This window comes from Populus alba, chromosome 10 (assembly GCF_005239225.2).
Source record: "Populus alba chromosome 10, ASM523922v2, whole genome shotgun sequence".
In the NCBI taxonomy this organism is placed as follows: domain Eukaryota; kingdom Viridiplantae; phylum Streptophyta; class Magnoliopsida; order Malpighiales; family Salicaceae; genus Populus; species Populus alba.
Genome location: NC_133293.1, coordinates 15,157,046 through 15,169,453, shown reverse-complemented (window position 1 = coordinate 15,169,453; position 12,408 = coordinate 15,157,046). Strand labels below are relative to the sequence as shown.

The 12,408-nt window shown below is 34.5% G+C and overlaps 1 protein-coding gene and 1 pseudogene across 1 annotated transcript; both read right to left on the bottom strand.

Moving 5' to 3' along the window:
* Positions 1 to 27: 27 nt before the first annotated feature.
* On the bottom strand, positions 28 to 1,237 carry LOC118045691 (peroxidase 40-like; annotated as a pseudogene).
* A 5,185-nt stretch (positions 1,238 to 6,422) lies between these two features.
* Positions 6,423 to 8,345, bottom strand: LOC118046049 (uncharacterized). Its single transcript, XM_035054812.2, has 3 exons — positions 7,670 to 8,345; positions 7,284 to 7,427; positions 6,423 to 7,095 (listed from the first exon to the last, which is right to left on the bottom strand). The coding sequence occupies exons 1-3, from the start codon at positions 8,242 to 8,244 to the stop codon at positions 6,702 to 6,704; spliced, it is 1,113 nt and encodes a 370-aa protein (XP_034910703.1). The 5' UTR covers positions 8,245 to 8,345; the 3' UTR covers positions 6,423 to 6,701.
* Between the last annotated feature and the right edge of the window lie 4,063 nt (positions 8,346 to 12,408).

Genomic DNA, 12,408 nt, shown 5'->3' with positions numbered 1-12,408 from the left:
AAAGATTAGCCGACAGTCCCTACATATTTGGCCTGTAACCTTTAAGCGGCCTCAAGCCTCCCATTTTCATCATGGAATTCTTGTACTCCTCAAAGAATAATAATGGATCCACCTGTAGGATTCTGCAATCTCACGTGTGCGATCATCTTCTATTACAAAGAACTGGTCAGACGGAAGGTTCTGCAGGAGTGTCCTGACATTCTGAAAATTAGACCGTGGTTTTCAGGTGGCAGGAGTGTCCTGACATGCATTAGGATAGGAAACATATTACCCGAGAGGGCGGCCATATCATTCCGTGTGATGCCGACATTCTGAAAATAAGCCACTACGAGTTGATACACTAGAATTTGGAGCACGCGTATTCCCAGTCGCTGCTGCCTTGCTAGCACTCAAGCTGTCCTTCCTACCCATCTGGACTTCCTAACTTGGTCCACCAGATTGCAGATTAAGTAGAATTCAGGTTAGTTCAAACCATTTAAAGATGGTAAGATATTCTTTTAACATGAAGAGTGGCAAAAATGCAACACACAAGAAGAACAGAATCAGTGGCAACAACTGCGAGAATATCAGCACAAGAAACCGTTTCAGGACAAACAGATTCCAGATCAGATTTAACGAGTTCAAGTTCAATGGTCCAGCTTTTTTCACTCACAAAGTTCTCAGTATCATCTAGCAACACTGAAGCGCCCAATCCCTGCAAAACACAATTTGTATCATGGCCATTGCTATTGCAATAAAAACTTTCATAAAGAGAAACAATATGTAAAGTTCTTAAAATTAAACTTTGACTTGCATTAACAAAGCAATCATGGAAGGGAAGATGAAGCGCGGAAGCTGCCGTTCTTGGTTCCTCGGAGATTGCACTTTCAACCCAAGATAAGATACAAGGGTCTGCCTCTAGGCAGGATTCTTTTTACACGTCAAACTGCAATAGCACACCAATATCATCCACACATGTTTTGTTCAAAGTGGTTGGTGCTTTGCCAACTCAATTACAAGCTTAATAAGCATCATAAAACAAAAAATGTTCCACTAGCTTGTGTGGACGTATATGAAATGGTGCCGGGGTTAATAGCTTCAGTTCACTTGAATAGAAATTGCTGCAAAAAAAAAAGAGAGATGGAGTAGTTTCATGTATTGTACCAAAGGGTGGTTAGTGGTTACTGGACAACGCTGTCAAGACTTGGAAGCGGTCAAGTTCATAGTACATGATGAGCGTGCAGTACCCTAATCCCATGTGCTTCAATTTTTCCTTTCACCGAATGCTTCTCTCAGAGTTGAGATGGTACATTGAAAATTTCCCAAGTATGTTGAGAGAAACGGGCCCAGTAGTTTGTCAGAAACCACAGAAGCTTAGAGTTGCAGGTTCTGTTTCCGTTGAGGGGTTGGATTGTTCCATTCATGAACTCAACAGATGCAGATGCTTGTTTAAGTTGTGTCTTCTAGGCTTATAGCCCACACATCTTTTTAATCTTTGCCATCAAAACTAAGAGCAAAAAAGGATCTCTAGTGTTGCTGATAGAAACCATGAATTCAGGCCATTGATAGTATACCCTGCAGGTATTTTCTGAAACGTGTGCAAGGCTAGGGCAGATTTTTGTTACTTCTTTGAATCAGTTTTCTGAAATGTATTTAAAGAGGTGTTTGATAAGCAGATTTTTAGATGTCTTGTAATGTGATCGTTAAAAATATGATATTTGCATTTCATTAAAAAGGAAAATTTCTAAAACTATGTGGTATTTTATAATACAAGGCTAAGGCTCCCTACTTTCAGCATCTCTTTTATAAGAACAATCAAGAGTCGGGGGAGCATGGAGAAAAAAATCGGGAAAATCCTTTTCATGCTCTGTCCGGGGCCGGAATTTGTTTATCGCATGAATGACAGCCTACATTGAAGGCAGTAAATTGGATATGCTACGGAGACAGCAAAAGGAGAGAAGGAAAAACAACAAAAGTAGAAATCTCATCTAACATGCTAAATCCATTTTCACAGGACAAGGATCAATGCTCTGAGTACATGCATTATTGACCCTGGCAAGAGAGGATCAATCTCTGAAATAGAATTCTAATTGATCTCAGAAACCATGCATGCTTAGCAGGCTTGAAACGACTATGTAGAGTTGGTTCTCATGCTACAAAGCTTGCTCAGGTCATCTGCCAGCCCATCGATCTCTCTGTCTCCTTTCTCTCTTGTGCATTCCCTCAATTCTCCTGCTTTTCTTCTTGTATTCTCTCCACATTTGTAAATTTCAATTAGGTTAATTTTTTGGGTCGAAACCAACCGAACCAAGGAATGCTCTCCCTGACTAGTGGACACCACACACACACACACACTAGTTTTAGACATGCACGTAGATTATTCAAGTTTTTGTTAAACATTACATTTTTCTTCATGAATTATATTCAAGAACAAATATAATACCCATAACTTCAAATATTTAAAAGATAAAAAAATTTAATGTGCTAGTAATTAATAGTCTCTGTTAATACTTATTCATTAGGTAGCAATAGGGGTTGAAATTATGTTTCTTGAAATTTTGAATTTTTTTTGTTTTAATTTTTTTAAATATATTTTTGGATCATCAAATGTTAAAAATTATTTATAACAAATAATATATATATATATATTATTTTGATAAAATTTTTAAATAAAATAAATATTTTAAAAAACAACCGTTTTGATACTCTGAACACTCTTTAGCCTCGCAAATTTCACCTAATGAAAAATAGTAAAAGTGCTACAAATCTTGTATTATGAATATTGAATAGAATGGCTATTTTGTCTCATTATATTTTCTACCATAATAGTATATGGTATGCGTCGTAAAGTTATGCCGTCGATCTTCATTTACAGGATGATTAATTACTCTACTGTGATTAGGTTTGAGTCATTTTTTCAGCGCTGTCATGTCCATGTAAAAGGATAGTTGAGTTCTTTACTTACGTTGTGCAAAAAACTTATGTTGTCCGAATATAAATCCCAAGAATTGAAATTAATGATGCATCAAGAATTTGAGGGTCGCCGGAGTCTGCATAAAACAACAAAATAGAATTAACCCTCCGGCACTTCTTGAAACAATCTGTCAACAATGTCAGATGGCCACTGAAAAGGAGAATTAATGAACATAGGGAAGAACTAAGATGGAACAATCTTAAATCTGTCACAAGTAAGGTATAACTGGTATCTCTTTTGTTAATAGAAATCTAAAATTTAACTGCTCGACTTCCCTTTTATGTTTTGTTTCTTGTGGTTACATTAGCAAGTGGTTCTTCCTTCGGCAAGATTATCCAATATCCATAGCCCGAGCCATACAGAAAGGCCAATGGACTGGACCCTCAAGAAGGCCCATGATTTTCGTCGGAGAGAGATGTTCCAATATAGGCCCTTGTGTTATGAGCTGGGAGGGCTCATTAACCGGGCCTCTCGAAAAGTCCATTTCTTTGAGTACTGGGCTCTATATCAATAAGAAACTAGGCCTCCTTTCAAAAAGGGGCTGGAATGCTACGACAAAAAACAAGGCCATGCCATCAATCAAGTGCCTGCAACTTGTGCTTTTAAACAAAGAAAAAGAAGACTTAACTTCTCTAGCAGAAGTAAACTAACCATTGTTTAAGCTAGGTTAGAAATTCAATGGAGAGAAAGGACTATCCAGTTCCTGTAAGATGAATCCAAAACGAATAGGGTTGAAAAAAAAAGGCTAGTTCTTTCCACGTCCCACCTCCTCGATCTAAAGACTCGTAAGCACATGCGGACCATGCCTATGAAACCATAGTTGTTTGATTGATTAATCATTGATATAGCATGGTCACCTCTCTGGGCATAAGAAGTGCACAATTATATGTATCTTCATGGACAAGATTCCACCGGAGAATTTTTTTTGTCTTTCCTTTTTTACATTTCATAATTAATATCTTTTCAAAAGGGTGATTCGAGGAATTTTGAGTTATTCAAAATGCTATCCTAATTCTTTCAGTGCCTTCCTATCGCACTCTTTTCAAGATCTGAACATAAAATTTCTATCTATTGACGGCTAGATTGTCCTCCAACACTTTTTTTGCTTGTCCCAGAAGAATAAATTCACGCTTTCATGTTTAATTAGAACTAGCGAGGCATGTATGTACGCACATGCCACACATTCATGGTAATTATGTATGCGTACATGTATGGGATGTTGAAATTAATCTATTATTTCAATGATCCAAAACTCCCTCGAAACAAACCTTATAAATGTGTTGTGCAATTGATTTCCAGGTGATCATTCACGTGGACTGTAAAGGATGAAAAGTTCATGTGCTGTTAAAAAAGAGTATATTAACTTGAAATGAAAAGTTCATGATCAGTGGCTAACTAGAAAGTTTGGGGTATTAATCACACAGAACAATTCTCACCTTCCAATTCTCTTTTCTAAGAACAAGCAAGAGGGGTGCGATTTTCCATCTCTTCCACTTTCTAAAGATGCTTAAAGGCAAATACACTCCATCCTGCCATTTAAAGAATATTCACTGCTATAGCAAGGTGGACAAAATTGTGAGAATCTTTATCATGTTCATTGTTCGATCATAAATTATTTCCTTGTAACCTTCCTGTGTTCATACCATGATATCATGCTTCCAAAAACTTTACTAAAAATTGATGGAAAAGCTTTCACACAATTTCTAGATCACACCGATTCATCCCGGCATGCCATTATGGCCTTTACTATACACTACGGCCTCACAAATCACATAGCTCCACGATGGAACCTCAAACCTCTATAGTCGCGTCGCGGAGATGATCTGTAGGTATGATGTGAATGCATGGATGCAGCCTTTCCAAATGTTTCTACATCCTGATAATTAAGAATTAGATGTTTGTAGGTTGGATGTGTAACGAGTTGCGAATATGTTTTTGTACCAAGTAGATAAGTTCAATTAAGCTCATTAAAGAAATGTGAGTATATTGTTGCGTTTTGTTATTTTTGTAGTTGATTTGTAATTTTAATTATTTTTTCTATTCAACTTTTGAATTTTTTTTTGTTAGGTCGGTTTTAAATCTTTATATAAATAGTTAGCGTGTTATTTTTTCTATCATATTATTGAAATATATACTTAGGCTTGAGAATTTTTATTATATTCACATTATAGATTGTTTCAGCTACATTTTTCGTTGAATTGAAAGCTGTTGCTTATTTGAAATCTTCAGAAGATTAAGCAAGGGCTTGATCAAGAAAGGGTGACTGGACATTTTAGGAAAATAATCATTACTCGACTACAGCACCTTATCCTTACTTTTACAAGTTTTCAACAATATACGTCCAGCTACTTAATATCAAGAAGCAATGGCATTTTGGAACGCACGAGATTTGAATATTTTCTCCACTAACTTATAATAAACAACTGCAAATGCGCGTCATAAACAAATTTCTTTTTCTTCAACAACATTATATTAATAAGCGATATATATGAATCTAATTTTAGCTGTGCCTGTGTATTTACTCACACACACAATCTTTCTTGTGCATACTCACATGTTGAATTCAAGTTTCGAACGCGAAAATATACATTCAAGTTTTGTTAGGGTACACATGAATAGATAATGAGTGTGGAGTACTTATATACATATGCTAGTGGGGGCTATGCTTAGCATGTTTCCTATGTGATTTCTAAAGCATCGGATCGTATAAAGCTAAGAGATGATATGTATAAAAGTTGAAGATGGCCTTTCATCCAATTCTATTAATTTCTCCTACACCCATCGATATCTATAAAAGATGGCCGCTACTGAATCATGTATGGCTGTAAGTAGTAATTGTAGCATGGCATGTATATGAACTCCATATCCACACACTCCTGGCGAAGACAGTGCATCGTGGACAAGCCTTCACAACCCCAAAAGTTTTACTAAATATGGAAGCCAAGTGCATCTTCGACAATGCTTAAAGCAACCTATATATCCCTACCAAGATCTCTCACCATCCCTTCAATAATCAAGAACCACACACAGACCATTCCCTTGCCATAATATGTTCACGTTACCAGTCAGTGACTCGTTTCCATGTGTATATAACTTGAGGGGGAAAATGGTCATAATTAACTCATCAAAGATTAGTGGTGTCAAGTTGCTACACTTTGCACCCCGGCCCATGCATGTTATGCTAGAAACTCTGTACAAATAATTTTCACAAACTGTCCATCTTTATCCTTATAGGGCTCCCCGTACATAGATCAAGTTCCCAAGTTCATCCTCGGTTTCTCATTTCCCAAGAAGCCTAGGATTAATACAGACAAAAGGGTAAAGAAAAAAAGCTCAAACCATCTTCGTTGAATGTAAAAAACCCTAACCCTAATTTTGCTGACAGTATTAATTATATAGCCTTTCCTAATATGAATGCAAATGAACCAATCAAATCAGAAGAGGAGATATGAAAATAAGAATTAGCGAGTGCTGGAAGAATATAAGGAGATTGAATAGCTTAAAAGAACAACGATGACACAACACCCAACATCTCCGTAATGTAATAATCTCTGGATACAAAGAATACAGCAAAAGAGATGAAGAGATTAACTAGTCTTCTCCCGCAGAAGCTACAAGGGTAGTCATTTTCCAACATCAATAAAGTTCTGTATCATGAAAAATGTGAACCGGGATCGTCTACAAATACAGAGCCCCACAAGTAAGTTAGAGATCAAATACATACCGATATAGCTAATAGGAAATATTTCTACTCCTCTTTAGGCTCCTTTCTCATCTGGGAGGGCACAATATCCTGAAGAAGGCCATGGTCTCTAAGCAAAGAAGCTGGACTATCCGACCTTCTCTGGTGAAAAGAAAAGGTGGGACTAAAACTAGTATTACTTGTGGTAATGTTCAAAGAAGGTGATGAGCTATACATGTAGGCATGTTGTTGATACTGAGTTTCTGGAATAACAAAAGATGATGTTGCAGCACCAAAACCAGTTGAGTCAGTCAAAATTCCAATACTTCCTCTAGGAGTTATTGGGCTTGGATGTATGTGTTGACCTTCGTATGTTGTAACAACTATAGATGAATCATCAGATGATCTCTCCACTCTCTTCTTCACACCACATCCTGCACTAGTGCAACGATAATAACTCCTGCAAGAAAAACAATAAATTAACAAATTTTTTGTGTATATATCATCATCACCACCCAAAAAATGGTGGGTTGCATATATATTACTTCTTGCTACACAAGTTACAAGATTTTGTGTATCCTCATCCTTCAGAAGAGATTTCAGTGCTGTCATAAAGAAGACCAAGATGGCATTCTAATGATCATATACCTTGGATAGGGGCTGTTTTTCACAGCTTTTTGGCCGTACTTCCTCCACCTAAACCCATCATCTAGGTGATCGACTTCACTCTTTGTCATGAAAGCAAATCTCGGCTCTCTTTGCCTTTTTTGGTTCTTCTTTTTCGGTTTCAACCTGAACCCACAACACATCACTACACTTTCAGTAATTCAAAAAAAACGCCATAAAATTGCACAAAACAGAACAGGTAAAAAAAAAAACTTCTTTTATTTCATTTTCCTTTCAGCAGATCACCCACCACTCTTTTCTTTCATATTTCAATCTAAAACAAGAAACTCACTGTAACAAACAAGATAATAAAGCAAAAAAACAATACTAATATTATATTATAGTGCAAAAGGAAAAGAAAAAATTACTGTTTCTTGGTCTTGTCGTGATCCTGCTCTTCTTCTTGATCTCCAGTTTTAACTTGTTGGAAAGCATCATTTCCTGCTTCATTCGAAGAGGAAGAGATAGAAGCTGATGAATTTGGAGTTGCTGGGTTATTCAAAACCTCTGATGTCTCCGGTAGAGTTGATGCCGGTGATGGGACAAAAGTTTGTTGCTGCTGAGACCCCACAATCGGATTTTGAGCAAACCAATCGAATAAAGAAGCAGCGGTGCCAAAATCTTGGTTGATATCAAGCAAATCTATAAATCCTAAAGACCCAGCCTTTTGATCACCACCAATAATATCACATGGCATCATGTCAAAGATGCTATTTAATGGTGGTGGTGGTGTTGCTGTTGTTGATAAAGCATAAGCACTAGGCATCTGATCAATATCACTTGTTGTTGTTGCTGGTGGTGGTGTAATGAAGGATGAATTTGCCATATCGAAATTCTCTCTCTTTAATAGTGTTGTTCTTGTTAGCTCTTTCTTCTCTTCTCTTTTCTCCATGGAATTTGTGCACACGCTACTAATATTATTATTCTCCTTCATTTCATTCATTCTCAAAAATTAAAAATAAAATAAAAGCATTGTGAGAGTGTGAAACAACTTGAAAAGTGTGTGTGAGAATGGACTTTCTTCTCGGCGTGTTTAACAGCTTAGATTATTGAGGTTTCCCATTGTTGTGGTGACCGTCACTTGCCGGTATTTTGTGTGATGGTCTGCGGACGCTGTTTGGCATTTACTGCTGCTGGACTGCAATCGGGTCCACTTTTTAAAACGCGGATATCTTGACTGGTTTCACCGGTTGCGTGTAGATAGACTTTTTGCGTACACGTGGATTTTGAATTAGAGCAAAAGTTTTAGATAGTTCGTGTGCATGTGATCTCTCTTCCCATTCGTTTTTTTTTTACTCTCTCTCTCTCTCTCTCTCTCTCTCTCTCTCTCTCTCTCGCGGCTGCGGCTCCCTTCCCTTACTTTTTTTTTTTTAAAAAAAAAAGGTTGGCAATTTAAATTTTTTAAAATTTTATGTGAAGTTGACATCTGATTACCTGTGAAGTTACTTCGATATCCCTTGTCTTTCTTTTCCTTTCCTTTTTGCATTTTGTTTTTGAAATTACAAGAACATCCATGAAATTTGGATTTAATTACATTTACACTGTCGACCATTAAGCTTGTAATTGCCAGCAGAATATAAAACTATCTTCTAATATTTCTTAGCATTGCCAAATTTCAGTTGAAGGTTGAAAATTCAGGGGGTAATTAAGCTTAATATCTTCCAGATATATATTCCCGTTACGCTCGAGAAGGCTCAACATATTCAAATTCAGGGGGTTATTAAGATTTGTTTGGGGAGCTTTACTTTCAAAAAAACTTAAATTTTGAATAGACCGATGTAGACCTCATCCTTGACATATCACTTCTAATTTTTCTTTCCATGACATTGATTTAGGAAGTTCAAGAATATCAGTTTTATATATCCATCTATATATGTATAAGTCCTCGGCAACACCTCTGCAATATATTTCAACCATTCGATTAATCTTGATCTCTCTCTCTCTCTCTCTCTCTCTCTCACACACACACACACACATATATATATATAACCTACCAAAACTAGTGCAATAAGTTCAAACCATCTACAGCCTTGGAAAATAGGTGATTAATCGTGATAGTTTATTTCTATTTTTATTTTAAATGTAAAGGTTATCTTGTCAACTTTTGAGCATTCAAACTAATTTTAAATCTAATTAGACTACGTATGCGTTTAATTAAAAATTATAAAATTTTTACTAATTTATGTACAAATCAAGATAATAAATTAGGATAATAAATTCAGATAGGTTTATAAAGTTGGATCAATTTACTCCACTCAACCTTTTTTTCTAAAAGAAAACTAGTCCATGTATTTGTATAAGTATGTTACATTTATACCCTATTGACCTCACAACAAAGGCTAAAAATATATAGAAATAAGAAAATTTAAATTCAATTGAATATGTATTTAACCGATAAAACTATTATTGACCTTTCACTGCTTTCTTCTTTCGTGTTTATTTTATTTTATTAAATTAATACTTTATAATTTTACATTTAAATTTGTTATGCATCTCCAAAAAAAAAAATATTGAATTGCATCAATCAATCATAAGGGATAAGTTAATTATACTTTAATTTACTTCTTACTTGTATTTCTAGAATATCATATCTATAATCTGACTAATTCCTACACGGGTTTTCTTTCTCTTTTGTTTTACTAGTGATATCATATTTCTCATAACAATTAATCATGTAAATATGATACTTATTGAGTGTGATGAAGCTGGCAAAAAATTCACATAAATTGGATTTTCACAATCTATAAAACTAGTTTTGGACTTGAAAAGAAGGTGGGTTTAATTATTGGGCTTAAATGGCCGTGGAAATGTTCCTAAAAAACAAACTTCTTGTAGAATAAATGACTTTTTGATACTTAAATCAATAAATATATGCATAGAATAAATTGTTGAAGGGAAAATGTTGAGTATGTGAACTTGTTTGTTAACTTGGTGATCTAAATATTTATAAATCTTGATCATGTCGAAATTACGTCGAACATGAAGAGTGATGTTATGTTTGACTGATGAAAATATTGATACTCATTATTGATTATAATATTTGGCATCAATGTTAGTGATATATTGACATGAGTGTCATTCTTTGAGAAAGAGGCACATAAGTTGCATAAAAATTACATTTTCAATTGGCTAAAAAATATTATGCTCAACCAACATAAAATCTTGTGTTTGCAAATAATTTTCAGCAGAATATATAATTTAATCTTGAAAAATATTGTGCAAGGGTGGTGAACAACATTGCATCATAATTCCTGGTACCCAAAAATACTTTGAGATTTGTGTCAATGAGGTAGTGTTTGGTTATTGTCCCAGTACAATTGAGAATAGAATAATAGAGATAGAGAAGACAAGATAAAAAAAAAAAAAAAGACAGATAAAATTGTGTTTAATAATGGTGTGCAAAGCAAAGTGATCGTTTCTATGTTCTATTTTTAAAAAAAAAAAATTAATCTTAATATGTATTATTGTCAAACTCACATATTTTTTTAAAAAAATATTAACTAGATATTATTCTTTTTATTATTTTACTTTATTTTATATTGAGTAATGAAATTAATAATATTATAATAGTCATATTTATAAAACCAGGACTGACTTACTATGTTGATCCAAGTCCTCGACTTGTTTGAGTTTAAGAAAAAATAGAGGAATAATTAACTCAAACTGGCCTAGTAAAAAATCTAAGTCAACCTAAGATAAAATACGTACGGGTAAAACATCCATTGATTTTTTTAAAGAAAAAAATTAGTCAAAACAAGATTACTTTGATTATTGTTTTAAAAAATATTGGGTCAACCGGGTTGGCTCTCCTAATCTGTAACTTAAATCTTGCCTCATATCAACTCCCGAGTCAGGTTTTAAAATTGCAATAATAACAAATTTTATTCACATGTTGATTTCGGTCAACCTGTATTGACTATTCTAGCATGTGACCTAGACCTTACCTGATCCCGAATTAGGTTTTAAAATTATAATAATAGCAACTTTTATCTTTACATTAATTTAGGTTGACCCAAGTGGTCCGTGACTTAAGTTTTGCCCTAGATTGACACCCGAATTAAGTTTTAAAACTATAAAAATCATCAATTTCATTTTATGTTGAACTTTCTTGTAACATCCCTGTTTAAATTCCAAGCTGTTATACAAAATCTCATTGTTAAACAAAATTCCAACCTACCCATGTTTGTCTGACGTAGCACAATTTCCACCATGTGTGACCCTTTTGCAAACTCTTCTATGTAATCAAATTAATTTCATTTTAGAATTATATATAATTCTTACTTTTATGAATTTTTCTCCTTCATCACTCTTTCCTCTATTTTATCATGTATATCTGTATTAGTTGGACAATTTAAAATTTAAAGTGTTTTTATAAGGACATTTTAGAAATTAAAAAATAATAAATATTATCTTTGGACATATATCCTTTTTGTACCTTCTATTTTAAAGTATAGAAATTCACTTTAAAATTGTCTTAAAGTCATTTATTTTTATATCTTTATCTCTATCTTTTCAACAAAACATATTTTTATTTTTACTGTTTTATTTTTTTTATCTCATAATAATAATCAAATACTATTTAAAAAACAAAAAGAACAAATCTTTTCAAACATAGACCACACCATTTGGGCCGAGCCCAAACAGTGCAGCCATGCCGCGTGAATTTTATTTTTTTTTTAATTTTTTTTAATTTAATTTCGCACAATCATACTGAAAATTAAATTGAGGGTAATCAGGTAATATAGGCTGCTGTCTCCAGAAAGAAAACTTTCCACACGTACAAAAGAGGTTAAAGCAAAATAACCGCGTCGTGAGCGTGTGAAAGAAGGTTCATGACACGTTTGGTCCGACATGAAGTGCGCGATGATGACTCAATCGAAACGTCAGCAAACACGTCCCTATATCTCTCGTTTTCGAGAAGCCAACACCGTCAATTTAGGGACCACAATCCGCACCGTTTTAATCAAAGCTTGCAACCCTTCGTTGCATTCAAATTAATTGGCTGACCACCTCAAAAAATAATAATTATTAATTAGTTGACACATCTTGCAGCCGAAAAATTATTCCTAGGGACAAGAATTAATATCGCGTGGTTAAATTACCCTTG

Excerpts from the sequence above, each read along its gene's own strand:
- LOC118046049 (XM_035054812.2), bottom strand. The coding sequence starts at position 8,244 with ATGAATGAAATGAAGGAGAATAATAATATTAGTAGCGTGTGCACAAAT. Across the intron at positions 7,428-7,669 it reads CACGACAAGACCAAGAAACA|GTTGAAACCGAAAAAGAAGA; the intron begins GTAATTTTTTCT and ends TTGTGGGTTCAG. Across the intron at positions 7,096-7,283 it reads AAAAACAGCCCCTATCCAAG|GAGTTATTATCGTTGCACTA; the intron begins GTATATGATCAT and ends TTTTTCTTGCAG.